The sequence below is a fragment of the Diabrotica virgifera genome, chromosome 2 (genome assembly GCF_917563875.1).
Source record: "Diabrotica virgifera virgifera chromosome 2, PGI_DIABVI_V3a".
In the NCBI taxonomy this organism is placed as follows: domain Eukaryota; kingdom Metazoa; phylum Arthropoda; class Insecta; order Coleoptera; family Chrysomelidae; genus Diabrotica; species Diabrotica virgifera.
In genome coordinates, this window is record NC_065444.1 from 20,127,103 (window position 1) to 20,147,934 (window position 20,832).

Below are 20,832 nucleotides of genomic sequence, written 5' to 3' on the forward strand. Positions count from 1 at the left end.
CTCAGTCATGATAGTAGGCTATGACAGTGATAGGAATAGCATGACAACATTGTTGTTAGTTTAATATTATAATGGTAGGGGAGCCCAAGCGGGGATTTTTGCAGTTACTCGAGCTCGTCAGATTATCATATGGGGCGAAACCTGGTATCTTTCAGATGTACCTCTACAATATATTGGCTCTTAACACAGGGTCGTTCGTTAAGGTCAGCCCGAAAAAAAAATATATATTCTTAAAAATACTAGAAATTATCAGATTAAGATAAGCTAAGTTAAGGACATGCAAAAGAGTGTATACATATTTCAAAACTCTGACGAATTGAGCGGGGCGTAAGGAAATGGGAGGGTCAAAAAGTTTCACAAAAAAAGCGAATATTTCGCGAAATGAACGTCATATCGAAAAACTATAAAATACGTGTTCAATATCTTTCAAAAATCTATCGAATGATACAAAACATGACCCCCCCACGGAGAGGGGAGGGGGTAAATTTAAAATTTTAAATACAAATTCCGCGATATTTTGCAAAATAAACATCAGATCGAAAAAGTGCAAAATACACTTCAATTCAATATTTTTGAAACATCTATCGAATGGTACCAAAGACCCCACCCCCGCGTGGTGGGTTGGGGGTTACTTTAAAATCTTACATAGGAGCCCCACATTTTTATTTCAGATTTGGATTCTTTACGTAAAAATAAGCAACTTTTATTGGAAACATTTTTTTGAATTATGGATAGATGGCGCTATAATCGAAAAAAAAGATTGTTGGAAATGGAAAATTAAATTAAAAAATGGAAAGTCCTCACTAAAGTCGAAAATTTTACTTAACTTTTTTTGGTTTTAGGACCTAATAACACAACACAATAGGCCCCCAAAGCGCTCGAGTGACTGCAAATTTAGCATACTTTTCTCCCCTACTATAATTTATAACTGTTCCATTCCCTACAGTAATTTATTTATTACCTATAATATTTTAAACTTTTCAGCTTCCGTGTAACCCATTCTAATTAAATATTATAAATTGTAAAAAAATATCATTGTTGTCATGATATTCCTATCACTCTCATAGCCTATCATCATGACTGAGATATGTTCAAAATATCTAGTATCTCGCTTATTTTTCTAGACAGGCCCTTTAAATTCAATATAAAAATGTTCGTTACAGAACGTTCTACTCAAATGTGTAACCTTATACAGAGTGTTTCATTTAAATTAACAAAGTAAACATCTGTGGCCATTTTATTTTAACCTTCTTTTTTTTTCTACTATCATTTTCGAAAATTACATAAAAAATCGTGTAACTTTTGTATTTTACATTTTTTTCTAATTCTATAAATAAAGTAGTTTACAGGTGGTCAACATTAGTGAACTTGCAGTTTTTCGTAGCATTTTTACTAATATTATTTGATATCTCCAATTTTCGCAATGTTTCTTACATTTGTTTTAAAGGTTATAAAATATGACATTTAATACAGGCTTAATTAAGTTATCTCGTGTAAAAAACGAACATTTTTGGATACGTCACTTACCCGTATGTAATTTTTAGTCAACATTTATAGTCCAAAAACATTTTTATTATTAAGGATATACACACTTCACAGAAAATCTAGAATTTCATACTCTAAGGTGCTTCTGGCTGTCACGGGCTCTCAGTCTATAACAAAGAATTATATTCAAAAAATGACGGTAACGTTCTTCAGTTGATTTTATATCGTACTACTATTATATACATATCTTAAAATGTACAGAGATCAGACCATCTTAAGCGATTAGGATATTTATGAAAAATTACAAATCCTAGAAAAGAATAAATCACAAACTCTACAAATATGTCTTACTCAATTCGCGTACAAATTTTTCGCTATAGATATACTAGATGGAAACCTGCCTACAATACGTTATATGGCAGTGACGTTTTTTATACATTAGTATTATTTGTGCATATTTCTTAAATCATCAAAAGTAGTCGTGTATCGACGATATTAATAAGACATACCTTATAATATGTTTTAATTTATCGTAATGGAATAACCAAAAACATTTGGATATTACTACTTTTAACTCTATGAGCATATTAATGATCTAATGAAGAACACCAAGACTGCTGGAAACGTGTGAAATGAAAATAGTCTGAGATATCACAGGAAAATCCTTCATCAGTGTTCTAAAAGCCAAAAAATAGCATGCCTGAGCCACCAAAATCTGTTGGGTAAAAACCCTTTAAATGAAACGATTATGTTATGTTACATATTTATATAAAATTTAAATGATCTAGATATGCCTGGATGTTACCCAGGGCAACCCAGGACTCTTCCCACGTGGTTGGAATTTTTTTTGGAGAAAACCTCACATATTGGATTTCAATGGCCAACTCCATTGAAATCAAATGGCAGTTGTTGTGAGTTATGTTGACTTTTCTTAAAATGTAAAGTTTCAAAAGAAAATACTTTTACATCTAAATAGTTTAATATTGGTTGAATATATTCCATGATTGATTATTAACACCCTGTAAATAAATGTATAATAATTAATCATGAAATACATTCAACCAATATCCAAATATTTAGATGTAAAAGTAATTTTTTTATAATTTCTTAAATAACTTGAGAATAAACCTTTTTTTTTAAACTTTACATTTTAAGAAAAGGCAACATAACTCAGAACACTCTGTACATAGGTATAGGGAAGCGTTATAAAACTATACCTTATTTTTTGCGGACAATTAAAAATACAATAAAATATAAGGTGTTCCTTAAGAAAAAATATAACTTTGATACGCCGCAATTTATTGGGACACCCTGTATATTTCAAAATAATTTTAAAATGTAGATTTTATCAACTAACAAACCAATAATTTAAATTTTTTTTCAAATCTTTTACCATTTCGCTGTAATCTTTTGCCCCATTAGTGGTGACTCACCCTGTATATATAAAATTTACTTAATTTAAAGTTTGTTCCAAAGCATCGCAGAAAAAATAAAAGGTTTACAGAAGTATGTCAATATTTAAAGTATTTGAAGTTTTGCAATAACCTTTAAATTCATTAACACAACGTATATTTTAGTCATTAAAAATAGCAAAAATCCACAAAATTACCATAGTTCCCTTTACTTAATTTAATTAATATAATTTCTGTAACCTTCACAATTTTTTTTTGACTGACAAGGGATTGCAGTTGATCTTCTATATGGTTATTCGTCAATAAACACTTAGATACAAGGTTATCAATTAACATTTGAACAACGAAATAATTTAATATTCTTTAATATTATAGAAGAATATCTTGATTGCTTTTATGTTGGAACAAACAGGAATATTATAACTACAATTATTTTCATATTATGGTATTACGTTCCACAGCCTGTCGGTCTTTTAAGTACAAAATTTTGTTTGTACAAATCTTAAATTTAAAAAAAAAAATAAAAAATACTCCTCTTCTTCAAGACACTTTTAATAAGTTTAGAATTTTTTTTTGCAATATTTCTCATATCCGGCAACAAAACGCTAAATAATAATATTAATAGGTTTTCTATTTTCCAGAACCTTTATTAATAAATAGTAATAACCAGAGTTTTTCAAAGTTATTTAAGTTCTAATCTTATTGTCATTATATATTATTACATTATTTATATTTGTATATTGGGTACCCTTGAACTAAATATTTGGCTACATTCTTATTTGGTCGATCTTATTAATACCGCAATACATGGAATACAACTAAATAAATATTAACTTTTCATCCCAAACAAAAACCAACATGTTCAGAAAATATTGTATATTATATTAATATTCCAGACTATTTTGGCAATTATATAACCTGTTTTATTTAAAATCAAAAGCAAGAACTGGTTGGTAAAGTCATAAATAGAGTAAATATTAACTGGTTTTAATTTTGTTTGTACAAATTATTGTGTTAAATTTTAAATAACAAATAAAAGTTGGAAAATTTGGAAAAACGTGGAAATATAGTGTTTTTAATAGTGGAGAGTTTTAAACGTATCAAAAAAATTCAATATAATATACTACTTTCTAAAATTAACGCACCACCTCAAATGTATCATAACTTTGAAGCTATTTGTTTTTGTGATCTGATGAATAATTAAATTTCGATTATTTTTTTAAGTTGTAGGTCTATTTCTAACATAACGAATTACTGTATTAATTTGTAAAATCACAAGGAATAAACTGTCTTGGTAGAATGTCAGAAAGAACGCCAGATAATCGAGTCATGAACATCAGACAGTGACAATTTTAACGTTTTGTTGCGGAAGAATAAGACTGGGATGAGCAAACATTATTTTTTGCTAGGTGGAGTAACAAAAATTTACAGTGAAGCGGGCAGCTTCAAGGTGGTGTAGCTAAGAGTGAAGGATTTGTTACGTGGATGTTGGAACCCAATCAACCGCAAGTAGAAAGTACCTTTGATGTCACCAGCTACATATAAAAACTATTCTTAATCAGAATTTTTGGCTAGCAGCTTGTATTATCTGCGATATATAGGAGAGTTTCTAATAGGATACGTCGTCATAGTACTCGTAAGTGTAGAAGCTTGGCTGTAGGAAATGGAACGTTTCTTCTTGGTGCGCCTGGTGACCTCGATGGCAAGGAGTTTCTCGGATCTCTTTAGCTCAGATATTGGAACCTGCCTATCATGCATAGTTCATATCTTTTGCCGAGAGAATAAATTCTGTTCTCTATAGTTGGAAGATTTGCGAGTAGTATGCAATTTCTCAAGATTTGTCTTTCAAATATTGAATGGGTTGCATATGTGAGTCCATATTAAATGTAGTAATGAAACAAAGACTTACTCACAATCATTTAATTATACTTTGACGACCGGTTTCGATCTCTACATTATTCAGATCATCTTCAGGTCGGCGTTACAAGTAGTTAAATGATACCCTGTCGAAGGTGTTTCTGACAGCAATGTTCCAGTTGAGAGTTCTGCTAGAACGAACTCAGAAATAGGTCACCGAGGATTTGAATTCAATTCTTTTTTCAAGGAGTTGTTTATGGTTCCTAGTATCTTTGAAACGGGTGCTACCAGGGTGTCAGAATACTACAACTTCTGTTTTAGACGCGTTGAGGATAACTCTCTGGAGCTGAAGTCCGGCAATTAACCAACAAGTACAAAGATAAATTACTAGCCGCTGAGATGGATTTTTGGAGAAGGTCAGCAAGAAGATCTAGACTAGAACACATAAGAAACGACGACATTAGACAACAAATGGAAATAGAAAGAACAATCATAGATGACATCGAAAGACAGCAGCTAGCCTGGTACGAACACGTAAGATGAATGGACGAAAGGAGAATCCCCAAAAAGTGTTAGAATGGACCCCCACCGAAAAAGGAAAACGAGGAAGACCAGCAACTACATGGATAAAGGGCATCTCCAAGGCGATGTCTGAAAGAAATCTAAGAGAGGAAGACTGCCACAATAGAAAGAAGTGGAGATTAGGAACGGAAAGGCGTAGAACGCTATAAAACCAATATAATATATATAGAGCATAACTCTCCATTTATTCACTACCTCACGATTTGACTAAGCAGTGGAGTCACTGAAGGTGGATATGAGCTATTACCTCCGTTTTCGTTGAACCTCCATCGATTTGCATGAAAATTGGTGAGTGGTTATATGATATCTCAAGGAACAAAGGTGACATGGTGCCAACTTGCGCTTTTACCCTGGGGGTGAATGCCACCCCTTCCCGGGGTTGAAAATTATTTTATTAAAAATAACCCCATAATTCGATAGAGGGACAAATTTCAAGCAAAATTTGTTATATAAAGTTATTAAAATAGATCAAAACTTTTTGAGTTATTAAAGATCAAAGATTTTAATTTTTCTTGAGAAAAATGCATGTTTTTAACCAATTTTTTATCAATAACTCAAAAAGTGTAAGTTTTACAAAAAAGTTATTATTATCAAAATTGAAGCTAATAAAAAATGAAATAAACCCCTTACTACAAAATCCTTCTAATGTTAACTAAAAGTGAGTTATAGGTAATTGAATGTATATTTTTTTCGGCGAGTAAAAAACTCTTAAGTATTCAAGCTGAAATAACGGAAAATTGATGCATTTTATAACATAAACTTATTAAACATTTGTCAAAGTATTTAAAAATATCTATTAAATGAGCCCCCGAACATGTTGATAGCGTTAAAATTTATGCTCCAAAATTTTTTCAAAATTTTTCTTTTTTAAAATTTTCCAAAAAATGTTATTGTTTTTTTTTTAATAACTCCGTTTGTGTTTACGATATCAGGTTCACCTAAAAACTGTTTGAAAGTTAATTCCAAGTGCTATTTAAGTAAGTTAAACCTAATCTTTTGAACACCTTACTTTTTTAAAAATAAAAGGTTAAATGACCCCGGTTGCATGGTTCCCACAGCAAAATTAAAGATTTAAACGTTTCTATCTCGGTTATTTTTTACCCTACAGAAATAGTAAAACAGGTAAAATATTTGGCATAGAAAAAAATAAAATTTGGTTATATATAAATTTTTACGTATATTGAGTATTTTTGGAGTTATTATCAAAAGAATATGAGAATTACAATAATTTTAAAAATCATGATTTTTTTAAATTATATCTTTTCAAAAATATCGATTCTAAACCGGTCAAAATTATCTAAAACATTACTTATGCTAATATAAAGAAGTTCTTGTAAGGATTACGATAAATTTTAATTTTTGTGGAAATAGCGTATGTTTTATTTTTCACTTTTTCCTAAAAAATTCGAAACGGTTCTTTTATTTTCATTATAACTTGCTTAATTTTGACGCTATTACCTTGTTCTGAAGCTCATTTGATAGGTATTTCGAAGTACTTCGGCAAATGTTTAGCAGAAATATTTTATACATTGCATCATTTTCCCGTTATTTAAGCTTGAATACTTAGATTTGAGTACTCGTCGAAAAAAATACACATTCAATTGCCAATAACTCACTTTGAACTAACATTATTTTAGTTCTTTATGTAAGGAATGTATGCAATTTTTTATTGTCTTCAATTTCAGTAATAATAACTTTTTTGTAAATGCATATAGTTTTTGATTTATACGTGAAAAACCGATTTAAAACGTGCATTTTTTTACGAAAAAATAAAATCTTTGGTCTTTAATAATCAAAAAGTGTTGATTTATTTTAATAACTTTATATAACAAATTTTGCTTATAATTTGTCCCTCTATCGACATATGGTATTAATTTTAATAAAATAATTTTCACCCCCGAGAAGGGGTGGCATCCACCCCCAGGGTAAAAGCGCAAGTTGGCATCATGTCACCTTTGTTCCTTGAGGTATCCTCTAATTACTCACCAATTTTCATGAAAATCGATGGAGCTTCAACGAAATCTGAGGTGAAAACCTTCAGTGACTGCACTAAAGCTGGTTTTGGGCTATATCGAATACAGACTGGTGTCTAGAATAGACAGAATGGCAGAATAGACTCGGACCTACTTATAGTAGGGTGGGGGTGTAACTGTTGTAGACTGTGTATACAATTGGAGCTGAAATTGAGCCTTGGAGAACTCCAGCTTGAGGAATTAATAATGTGGACAGTTGGTCTGATACGTTGACGCGTATTTTCCGGTTGGAGAGATAGCAGACAAAGACGGTTGGCAGTCCAGCAATGTGAAGGAGTACCAGACTTGATCGAAGGACTTTTGAACGTCTAGGAAGATGCCGATTGCGTATCTATGGCACTTTTTGATAGATTGGGATATGAAGTTAGCTGTTTCAATCATTGCATTTTGTGTCAAATTTACAGCTTTGAATCCGTATTGGAAATTTGGGATGATGTGGGTTGTTTCTAGGAATTCTAAGAGTCTCTCCTTGAGGATGCTCTCGTAGACTTTACCTAGAGTATTTAGTAAAGGTATTGTTCTGTAGGATTCTGTTTTCATTAGAGGTTTCCTTAGTTTGACAATCATGACAGTGTTGGCTACCTTCCATGGAGTTGTAAAGTAGTTCAACTTGAGACAAGCATTGTTTGTTTTCAGTGGGATGATATTCTCAAGAAGTTTTTTGGACGTTTTACGCATTTGCGAGGAGTAAAAATAAACTTTTGTTTTTTATCGTCTTTATTGAAACACCCTGTGCATTTTTTAGAAACAAACGCTACATCATGTAATTAGGAATAGAGGCAGAAATTCTTGTTATTAAGTGTTTTTGGGAAGGAGTTGGGAGAGGCCTATGTCCATAAATGGACGATAGAAGGCTACGAGGAATTACTTTTTGAGAGAGAGACTTTTTAAAGATTACTTAGGTTACGATTTCTTGGGCTTTAGTTGTTGTAACTGTCTATAAATTTCATGTAACTATTGTTTTATATGATGTGAATGTCAATAAAAACTTGGTAAATTTAAACTTTTATATAATCTTTGATAATAGAAATATCAAGATAATTGCCGATAGTCCGTCAGTCTTTCAGTCAATTACAATATATATCGTGTTAATTTTCATCAGGAATTTATAAAATAAATATAATGGCGCCCAACGTGGGGCTACGTTATAATATTTAATATTTAAATTATTGTTTAATCTGCCTTTTTGTAACATTTTTTAATGCTCTCTAATTTTTGCTAAAAAAATTAGACACAAGGTATAACTTTTTCTCCTGTTTGTGTAAGTACTAATCTGTAATGAGTATTTATTCATGACTTTACCGCACATACCCTGTATTTACTATAAGTAGAGTTTGTTCAGCATGTTGGCATGGGACGTTTAAGGGGTTTATGTATGTAGATTATAACATCGAGTGAATATCACACTTTGAATAAACACAACAGAAAAAATAAATAGAAGTTGTGCAACACGCAACAATTATATTCTAAATTCCATTTAGATAATACTCTATCATTTCAATAAATATTGATTTATCTACCAACTAAAATTATATAAATTTAAATATTAGATAACAATGATTCTATTGATTTAGTTTGATTTCTAGTAAGCAAATACATTAATTTTTTGTTCCAACGAGGGAAATTGGGATGTTGGAATTGAGTTTTGGACTGTATTTTGATACAGCATAAGAATTTGCCCAAGTCAGTAAACATCTTAACAGATTAAATGGTATTAGATTGTTAATTTAACTTATTATTAAAACTGACCAATTTTTTTACACTAAACATACAGAGTGAGTTGTAAGTATGGAACGCCCCAATTACCTCTGAAACGGCTTCCACGATTTTTATCTATTTTGGCGGGGAAGGGTCTTGTGATGCGGTTGATATTATGGTGGTATTTACATTGTTATCCGATCCTCCGTTTTCTAGGAATTTAATTAACTTTCTTATTTCAAATGGATCACCCTATATATTTTTTGCCTTTTGAAGTCCTTAAGAAATACTGATTATTTTTAATATATTGTTCTCTATACCTACTTGCCATAATTACAAAGTTATTGCTCTTCATCTTAGGGTTCCATCTTTAATTGAAAGTTGGATATCAACATGGCAACTCTTATGTTACTTACTTACTTTCCTTTTGTTCTCCCCTTCCTTATACCCTTTCAGGTACCGGATTTAGGTTTAGTTTAGCTACATATTCACCCATCTCTTCCATTATTTTCTGTCTTGTGCTATTATTTTCATTTCTTCAAGCGTTTTCCGTTTAATCTTTTCCGCATCTACTATTTGATGTATTAATTTTTTCCTCAGTCTGCCTTTTCTCTTTTTTGTAATATTTCTTTTTTCGTGAATTTTTCTCGTTAGTGCACTGGGTTTCATTCTCATCAGATGTCCATACCAGTTTAATTGTCTCGTTATTATTTTGTTCATTATTGGTTCCTGTTTGGTTATCCCTCTTATTGCCTCATTTCTTATTCTACTCCATTTGGTCTTTCCGGCTATAGCTCGTAGATGTCTCAGAATCAAACTGTTATGCTTTTTCTGCAATGTCCAACTTTTATTCGTTTCATTTTTGTTTCTTGGGGCCATTCTTATTTATCTAGTGCTCTTGTTAACCCTATCAAGGACTTCAATACTTCTAATCTTGTCTGCCCATCATATTCGTAGCATTCTTTAATAACACCAACGCTCAAAAGCCTCCAACTTCTTAATCTCTAATTGCTTTAATGTCCAAGTCTCAGGTCCGTAGAGGAAAGTTGTAAAAACGTAGCAGCACCTTATCCTTAGATCCATTCTTAGGTCTCTACTACATAATATCATCATTCTTTTTACTTTATCCCTATGCGGGGTCGGCTTCCCGAATTGCATTTCTCCACACAATTCTACCTTGGGTCATATCAATGTTAATCCGCTTTACCAACATGTCCTGCCTTATCGTCTCCCCCAGGTCTTCTTTGGTCTTCCTCTCTTACTCCTTCCAGGAATCTGCACTTCAGCTACTCTTCGTATTGGATGATTAACGTCTCGACGTTGAACATGACCAAACCATCTTAACCGATACTCTCTCATTTTGGCATCAATTGGTGTCACACCTAGACTTCCCCTAATATACTCATAATAGGTCTCTACTACATAATAGGTGTTTAATTTTCACAAATTTTGCCCTTGCTATTTCTATACAGCTTTTAGCCCTTGTGTTATTATTTCTGCGTTTTGACTAACCAATGTTCCTAGATTTGTCTAGCCTTTCTGCCTGGATATTATTAATATGGAGTCCCTCGTTATCTTTTGGATGTTTTGTAATGACCATGAATTATGTAATCATATATGGTAAACCTTTTGTTCCATCCATCCAATGGCACTACAGCCCATCCTCATCTACTTCGTCTTCCCATTTCTTTTTTGGTCTTCCAACAGGTCTTTTTCCTTGTATTCTTGCATTTAGTAATTTTTTGGAGATTCTATTCTCACGCATGCGGACCACGTGCCCTGCCCACCGTAATCTCTGCACTTTAGTGTATGGTGCTAGTGTTGGTTCGCTATATTGTTTGTATATCTCTTTATTATATCTATTTCGCCAGTTGTTATTTTCACTTATTGGGCCCAGTATCCTATGTAAAATTTTTCTTTCAAACACGTCTAATGCATTGGCAGATTTCTGTGTAATAGCCCATGTTTCACGCCCATAACTTACTATTATGGCCTGATTATTGTCTTATAGACCCAGAGTTTTGTTTTTCGGTGTACGTCTCGCGATTTGTATATGTGACCCATCGTGAACAGGCTTTATTTTCCAGCATAAGCAGTCTATTTAGTTCCGGTTCTTTTTCATTGTTTGCGACCAGGTCCATTCCTAAGTACGTGAATCTATTCACGTGTTCTATATCATCTATAAAGAGTTGCTGTTGCGCCGGCCTATTTGATCTGGTTTGTATGAGTAGTTTTGTTTTATTTGTAAATATTGCTAGCCCTACAGCTTCTGCACTCTGTTTTAACTCAACGTAGGTTTCTTCCGCCACATTCATTGTTCTATTCATTATGTTTATATCATCTGCTAATTTTGTAGATTTGTTTGTAAGTATGTTATTTCCGCTCACCGTCAACCTTCTAATTACATATTCAAGGACAAGATTAAAACGCGTTGGAGCTAGTCCGTCTCCTTGTTTCAGTCGTTGCGTTATCATAAACGCATCAGTGATCTGGACTTGAAAACATACATGTGCTTCTGTTTATGTCATTGTCATTTGCACTAGTCGTATTAATTTTGATCATATGCCAAATTCTTGCAATATATTAGGTAGAATTGTTCTATCTATTGAATCATAGGCTTGCTTAAAATCTAAAAAGATATTGTAAACGTCCATGTCGTATTTCCATGCTTTGGCTAGTATTTGTTTAACTGTAAATAGTTGGTCAATGGTAGATCTATTTTTCCTAAACTAAAAAAAAAACTATTCGTTCAGCCATTCCAATTTGTTTGTTAGACTTTGTAGAGTTAAAGTATTTATGAGAGTGTCATCGACATATCCTCCACAAAAAAGGTAACATCTGACAACAATATAAATACCACCATAATATCGGTCGCATTAAAGACCCCTTACTCACTAAAATGTATAAAAATCGTACGAGCCATTTTGGAGATAATTGAGACGTCCCATATATAAAACTTGTTCTGTATATAAAATTATATTCCCTTGTCATATTATAAACAATATTCCATTAATAGTAAGATCACAACAAATATTTTTTATATATTCAACAAATATAAATATTCTTAAAGTAAAAACTTGATTCCAAACCTTAATAAACAAAAACATTTTTTGATTTAAGCTCTTTTAAAATTATTATGTCAACCAAAAAATTTATTTTTAAGGACAAATAAAAAATATTATCGAATGAAAACTTAGCGAGGAATTTTTGTTTGCTGTACCAATTGCAAATGGTCCAGTGAAGTTAGCCATTCACTATCAGGTACACGTGATAGGTACAACTGTACAGATAGACCTGTCAGGTTTACCTGATAGTGTGTGGCAGAAATAACTAGTCTATCAAGAGACCTGATGCAAAACTCCCACTTAAATCTTGACATTTTTAATCTATTAGTGTTTCATCTGATGCGAGCAAAAAAATTATTGCCTCCACTGGCAGTATTCGATAAACCCAACAACCAATTCACCTCTTTAGAACAACTCGTATAATAAATAATACGTTCCTCGCACGGTTATCAAAAGTTGATGACGAAGACAGTGTAATGGTAAATACATCGATGATGAGTGATTCTCTAATTAGAAATCCTAAACCTACGTCTTATTTGTGCTGCCACAATTAAAAAGTGATTGGTTATTGGGCCCTCGCCGCGTATATTCAGTCACTTTGTTCTCCGTCACCCTCCACGTCTTTCTCTCCCACCTCCCTGGTGTTACTGTCTTCAGTTTCTATACTGCTGGTCGGAGTTGGAGTCTCCTCCACGTTCAGTAACCCGGAAGTTGAACTACTGGTAGATTGTGTAACGTTTGGACTTGTGTCGTACATAGCGTTTTTAGCAGGACTATACTTGTTAAGGTCAGTTGAGTAAGTACTGTTCAAATAGCTTTTATCTAAATACCGACTACTTACACCGTTGGTTTTAACATCAGGAGAAGAATAAAGATATTCAGAATCGTAAGATGTGCTTTTAGTATTTAAAGTTGAGTACTTGTTAGTATCACTAGTATAGGAATCAAAGAACGATTTTACTTCTTTTGATGGACCAATTGTATTAAACTTCTCAGAAAAAGTAGAATCTCCTGGAGTATAGCTCATGTAAGAACCAGTTAGGAACGGATTAGTGCTAGCATAAGTAGTAGGTTGAGTATACGTAGAAGCCTGGGCGTAGTTCCAGCCATAACCTCCAGTAGAAGTCATGGCCATAGAGCTCTGTAAATTAGTAAACGTTGAAGTAAACGAAGGAGTCGTAGTTCCCAAAGTGACGTTCAGTCCTGCTGAACTAGCTTGCATCGCCGGGGAGCTAGACCTCGATACTTGACCTAAAATAGAAGGAGACGCTCTACTCAAACTGGAAATGGAAGGTGAGTTCCTCGGCCCTGACGAGCTTCCGGAGACGGCACTGGTGATGGATGGGGAGTGTCTCAGACCAGGTGAGTTGATAGTCACTGAAGGAGAAGACCGGAGGATCGTCTGAGAGGAAGGAGAAGCGCGTATGACGGGAGAACTGACGCGGCTGGGCAGGCAGTGTTTAACGGATTCTGATCCCGATTGCGAGTCACTACTGCTGCTTGGAGAGCCTGGCGAAGAGACTATCACTTGCCGCGGTCGAAGCACTCCGGCCGATGAGGTGGCTTGTGGTCCTACCCGAGGGGATAGTGGACGGTAAGGACCTTTGCTTACTGATGATGGGCCCTGAAAGTTAACGAAAAGAATGTTTAGAGACATTAAATTTATTATTCGTCTTTTTGTTTTTAACAAAAAAATGTTTTATCTTCATATTTATAACTATAACTACCCTGTATTAATGTGTACTATTTTATAAACTGGCTTGGGCACTTAAAAAGAATGCCAGATAATTGAGCTGTAAGAGTTATCCAGAGATGAAAAGCCCAAGGGAAATACTACAAGAGAAATGCCCCTAAAAGATGGATAGACGATGAAGTTTGTTAGTAGATTAGTCCCTTAATTTATAATCTCACATTACTCTTAACCTCCTAATTTTGTATAGTTTCACTGTGTATAATTGTGAAAGATATCGATTAATAATTTAATTACGAGTTTATTCAACTTCCTGCAAATTGAATAAATTGCCAAATACTGTTGCAATAACGTCCTCTCTTAAATTATATTTGTGCAAGTATCAAGGTTCAAAGGTTTTGTTACTATGCAAAAGCCAATAGCCTTTTTGATGAATGCATAGTAGATTATTGGTAAGTCTAATTTGTAGAATTTAGGGGATTCGGTCTATTTTAATATTTTATCTCACTAACAACTGTAGTGTAATAATTATCACTAGCTGTCAATAGTACCATTTTTTTACTCCACCACTTAGAATAATTGGAGGATAGATAGAGAAGAAATCGAACAAGTCTTCTTCTTGCAGTACGGTCTCCTATCGGAGGTTGGCTACCATCACAGCAATCTTAACTTTGTTGGCTGCAGGTCTGAACAACCGTATTGAACTGCACCCATACCACTCCCTTAAATTTCGCAACCAGGAAATCCTCCTACGTCCTACATTTCTCTGTTCCGAGATTTTTCCTTGGATTATGAGTCTTAGCAGAGAACACGTTTCTCCTCTCATTATGTGGGCTAGATATTCCAGTTTTTTCGTTTGTATGGCTTTTATCACTTCGCATTCCTTCCCCATCTTGAGCAAAACATCTTGATGTGTTACTTTTTCTATCCATGGTATTTTCCACATTCTCCTATAGCACCACATCTCGAATACCTCAATGTTTTTTATGTTTATCTTTTTCAGTGTTCAAGCTTCCATGCCGTACAGCAGAACGTAGAAAACATAGCACCTTAACATTCTCGTTCTTAATTTTATATTTATGTCCCGGCTGCAAAGGAACTTTTTCATTTTGACAAACGATTGTCTCGCTATCTTTATTCGCCTCTTGATTTCTCTTGTCTGGCCATTAGTATCAGTGAACCAAACTCCTAAATATTTGTAGGACGTAACTCTTTAACTGGCTGATTATTTATGGTTAAATTAACATTGGTGTATAGCTTCCTTATTACAATAATGAATTTAGTCTTTTTGATGTTCAGTTTTAGACCATACTTATTGGTATGAGTGTTTATGTTTTCCATCAAATACTGTAAAGCTAGGTTATCTGTTACAATTAGAGTGTCATCAGTTTATCGTATATTGTTAATTACCTCTCCGTTAATGTTCGTACCAATGTTTTGCTCTAGGAGCGCTTCCTGATATATTGTTTCGCTATATATATTGAATAGTAGTGGAGAAAGCACACAACCCTGAGGCACACCTCGACGAATCCCAATTTCTTCGGTTAACTCATTATCAACCTTGATTTTTGCTGTTTGTCCCCAGTACAACCTGGATATGATGTTAATGTCGCGACTGTCGATGTTTTTGCTTCTTAGGATTTCATACAGCTTTTGTTCTCTGACTTTATCGAAGGCCTTCTCAATATCTATGAAACCTAAGTAGAGGTCTTGGTTTACATCCAAACATCTTTGCATTAACACACTCACACCAAACAAAGCCTCCCGTGTTTCCAGTCCACTTCTGAATCCAAACTGTGTGGCGCTTATGTCCTCTTCTAATTTATTAAATAATATTTTGTGAACTATTTTTAAAAATACTTTTAGTGTGTGGTTCATCAATGATATACTTCTGTGGTCTGAACACTCTCTGGCGTTATTCGTCTTCGGGATTGTGACAAAAGTAGAGGAGAGCCATTTCTTTGGTTATGATGACTGTTCTATAAATTGTGTTAAAGAAGTTCATCATTATTTCAAGTGTGTCGTCGTCTATAAGTTTCAATAATTCAACAGGAATTTCATCTGGTCCTGCAGCTTTACCCCCTTTACTGTTTTTTATAGCATATTTTATCTCGCTTTTTAGAATTTCAGGCCCTGATGTGTCGTCTGTAGGTTCTGCCACTGCTATTTCTAGCCTTTCGTCTGCCAAAAGTTTTTCAATGTATTCATTCCATCTTGCCAGTTTTTCATTTAAATCTGTAATTATTTTAGCTTTTTTGTCTTTTACGATGGATGCTTGTTTCACTTTTTTACCTGTTATTTCCTTGATCTTTTTATGCATGTTAAAGCTATCGTACTTTTTTCATATTCTTCTATTTCCTTGCAGTTTTCCAGAACCCACTTCTCTTTGGCTTCTCACTTCTCTTCTCTTACGGTGCACTTCTTTGTATTCTGTCTTGTTGGTCGAAAAAGTCAGGCAGTTTAAATACTTGGTTTATCTGCTAAACGAGAGTTGGGACCCTGAGACTAAAATAAAGAGCAATCTGAGTTTCAAGATAATAAAATATTACGTTTGGCCTGCTCTCTTGTACTGAATGGAAGCATGGACGTTAAAGGCCAACTCCATTAACAAACAAGTTTTAAAATGTGGTGCCTGCGTCAAATGCTTAGAACATCGTGGAAGGACAGGGTCAGAAATGAAGAATGTAAAGACTGAAACAGTTTTTGTTCACACTTATGACTACTGAAAGACGGAGAAGGGTACTTCTGAAGTGTGTAAAATATATAAATCCTTGCTGAGCGCTTTCTGCTGATTAAGCCATCTTCAGAGCTATGCTACAATAAAAAGGTCTCTAATGAATAATTGATCTTAGAATTCAAAAGGTTTTAACTTACGTCAATAATTTCAAAATACCACTATGAAGAGAGAGGTATCTTATGTACATATCCCATGTAAATACCATGTATTGTTCAAGCAATCTATATAGTGTAATAGGTAAGATTTGTAGCTTTCTTTGGGTTGTTCTTCTTTAATATTAGGCCGGCAGCTGGTGTTTTCTGGTAATTAAATATGTAGTTAAAAATATTTATTTATACTTAGGTAAATACCGTTAAAGCAGGGCATAATATTGTATGTGTTAAAATTAATTTTATCAATTTTTTAATAACATTTAACCTCACAGGGACCTCGCTCTTACCGCATGCTTGCATTAATAACTGATGTAGAATAGCTTTTATAATTAATCTTGTTATTGTTAGAATTACTGATACTAAAAGAACTTTATAAAAACACAGTTAGATCTAAAATGACTTTAGGTATACAGTTCAAAACTTTTAAAATTCAGCACAAAATGCAAGCATGTCCCCGCTCTTTTTTTTATTAAAAATACAAAATCTAAAAATATTTTTTTAACCGAGTCTTTTCATTAGTACATTTATGCTTGGAAAATGAATTGCACAACACAACAATTAAAATACTGATACACTTAACTCATTTTCTCATTCTTCCGTATTTTCTTCGTCACTATCATCGCCCAATTCAATAATAAATTTATTTCCACCATTAATGTGGAAGTGCCCAATCTTCTTATAATATTCTTCCACTTTGATCACTTTGGCGATTCTTTTCTGCCAGTCTACTTTGGTAATATTGGCTACTTCTTTTTTAATTATCTCAATTACCTTTTTGTCAAATTTAGGAAATTTATTTGAACGCCTTATACTTGGTTTTAATTGACCCCAAATTAACTCAATAGGATTGAAAACACAAAAGTAGGGGGGAAGTCTCAATATAGTGTGTCCATGCTTTTCGGCAATACTCTCTAGAGCGTATAATTTTCTAAATTGCTTCGTGTGTAGAACTTCAATAAGTTGTTTTTTTTTGTGTAAAAATCTTCGAAATACAAATCATTTTCCATTAAAAAATTTTGCAGGTCAGCTTTCTTTGAAGATGTATTTGGTATTTTAGTGAGCTGTCGGGAATGATAGGAAGCGTTGTCAAGCACTATTACGCTGTTTTTCTCCAAGTTTGGGATCAGCGAGTTTTTAAACCAATCTTCAAAAATGTCAGCTTCCATATTCTTGTGGTAGTCAACGTTACAATCTTCCATTTTCTTCCCACATAATTTTAAAGCATTCGGAACCCATCCCTCACTTCCTCCGCAATGTACAATAATTAGTCGCGAGCCTTTATTTGCAGGCATTTCTGGTACGCACATGCTTGAACCATCTGTCCATCCTTTCTTTACTGTATCGTGGGTATCATACCAAGTTTCATCTAAATAATAAATTCTCCTATTTTCTTGCCTATATTTAATAATTTCTTCTAGGTACATATTACGTCTGTTGACTATTCTTTGGCTTTCCATAATTGCTTGACGTTTATTTATTTTTTTGAACTTAAAGCCCATTTTTTTATCCAGTTTTGAAGAGTTTTCTCACAGCAGTTCATATTTCGACCGGTTGTTTCCAATTTCTTTCTTATTATTTCTATTGTAGGTATTTCATTGCTTTTGTAGCAGTCGTATATTGTGGTTTTCAATAGTTTTACAAGTGAAGGATTTAAAGGTCTTGAAAATTTGTAGTCACATCGTTTCTTGCGATGATAGGGTTCATTTTTAACTATTTTATATACAGTAGAAAGTGGAATTTCTGTTAAATCAGAGGTGGCTTGTGCCAATAGTGTTTCATCGAAGCCGAATTTCGTACGTAGATTTTTGTATACATTCAAACATACTTGCTGTGTTTCTGCATTTAAATGCATTCGAATCTTCTTTACGAGCTCTTTTTTTTAGTAATTACATTCACACTAGCACTGGCAATTTCTACAATATCAGCGTTATCGTACGCGATATTTACATTATCCCACGGGCACCACATCACTATTCACATTAATTAAATTACAATAATCAACACTTGACACTCTCCAAACGAAATACTAAACCAATATTCAAAATAATTACAGCAAACAAAACACTCGTATCACTTAACACACGTACACTCCAGTACTAATACACTGCTAGGCTACCGAACTAAAACTAATGTTTTGCACGAAGCTTGTGAATAGATATGCGGGAGGTCTGGCCGTAAAAACACAGATGCTTTCAAAGGGCCGCTTTTTAAACGTTTGACCTAACATCTATATTTGAAAAATATCATATTTCACCGGCTTAAAGCTATTCTACAGTATTTTTTACTTCGACAATACCTATATACATGGGATCCCTCTCTCTTCATAATGGTATTTTGAAATTATTGACGTAAGTTAAAACCTTTTGAATTCTAAGATAAATTATTCATGAGAAACTTTATTATTGTAACATAGCTCTGAAGATGGCTTTATAAGCCGAAAGCGCTCAGCTAGGATTTATTAATTTTACACACTTCAAAAGTACGCTTCTCCCTGTCTTTAAGTAGAAATGAAGAAGTATCGGGAAAGGCTGGCTTTAGGGCAGGAAACTTTTTGATTATGTTAAAATCAGAAAACTGCATGCTTAGGACACAAATCACGAGAAAAACGATACACTTTTCAGCAACTGGTACTCGAAGGAAATGTAGAGAGTAGGAGAGGTCTAGGACGTAAAAAAATGGCATGGCTGCGTAATATTCGTCAATTGTCATGAATCCACAGCTATAGAATTCATCTCACCGGACAAGACAATGTACGGTAGACGGCTACGCAGAAATGCACGACAGCTTAAGAAGAATAATACTTTATTCTAACCCTGTATATAAATCTTAAGAACATTAGTGTTTATAGCATCAATTAACTATCTAAGCAAGTTTAGACAACGTTAGGATTTTATTTATATATAAAAATTAATTTATTAATAATATATTATGTTTGTTAAACAATTAAGGATTATTTTTGGTCGTTTCTCTTGATATACAGACTGTTTAGTTTTTGATTAGATATAAGACACTGAAGGAAGCGCTAAAATCGGCAACATTGTTGCATACCACAATTGTATGTTAATTGTTAAAGATGTCAAAACCTATCTAATCGTTCCGATAGTAACAGTATGTTATTAAAATCACTTAATTATCAATTTTTGTCTTTTCTCAATTATTATGATTAACTATTTAGATGGGAAATAAGCCACAATTAAATTGAAAAGAATAATTTTATTAACGTTTCGACGCCCAAATCGGGTGTCGTTGTCAAAATACAAAATACTACTAAATTAAACAAAAATGTTGTTGCTATGTAAAATATTCTTCTAATAATTTATTTAATCTGACTCATTTATATTCTCAATTCAGACATATATTATACATTTTAAAGTAGAAGACTTTAAAATGATATTGCCAATATTTATGAGTTGCGTTCCTGGGACGACTTTACTGAAAGATAGTTCATTCGATTACATGAAAGAAGGAACAAAGAATTGCATTTATAAAATACCTTGTGAATGCGAACAATTTTATTTAGGTGAAACATCAAGACCATTAAACGTTAGAATAAGTGAACATAAGTCTTATATTAAAAATAGAGAATTTGACAGATCTCAAATATGTCAACACACATGGGATAATGAACGTAGAGTTCAGTGGAGAGATTCAAGTATAGTCCTGAAAGAATCAGATAGTAAAAAGAGAAAAATCAAAGAAGCGGCTCTAATTATGCTAAACGAAACCAATTGTGTCGCAAATTCCTCGGTAGAATGCAGTAGGATGTGGTTAACCAATATTGAAAGAGGAAGTCAATAGAAATAAAATACCACAATTAGTAAGTCAATAACATATCAAGTTAGTACATATTTTATATTATTTTAGTATTACTTATTGTATATATGTATATCTATGTATTATTAATATTATTTGTAATTTAAACATATTAAAGTCAGAATTTGGTATTAGTTTTTAAGAGTAAATTAAATGTAAGACCAAATACTTACGATGGCGGGATAGTATCACGAGGTTTTTTCCTGGTTTTTCCTCGTAATTTACTATGGAATCTCTAATGCGAGAATTTTACTGCCATCGTTGTATTTGGTTGTCTTTTTAAAGACAGACACATGCTATGATTTTTT

The 20,832-nt window shown here is 33.2% G+C and overlaps 1 protein-coding gene across 1 annotated transcript in view; it reads right to left on the reverse strand.

The window, feature by feature from the left end:
* Positions 1 to 7,224: 7,224 nt before the first annotated feature.
* LOC126880626 (rho GTPase-activating protein 100F) overlaps positions 7,225 to 20,832 on the reverse strand; it is a 262,842-nt gene continuing 249,234 nt past the window's right edge. The window contains exon 22 of the mRNA XM_050644637.1: positions 7,225 to 13,756. Within this exon, the coding sequence (XP_050500594.1) occupies positions 12,722 to 13,756 (1,035 nt within the window). The 3' untranslated portion in view covers positions 7,225 to 12,721. The remainder of the gene's footprint in view (positions 13,757 to 20,832) is intronic.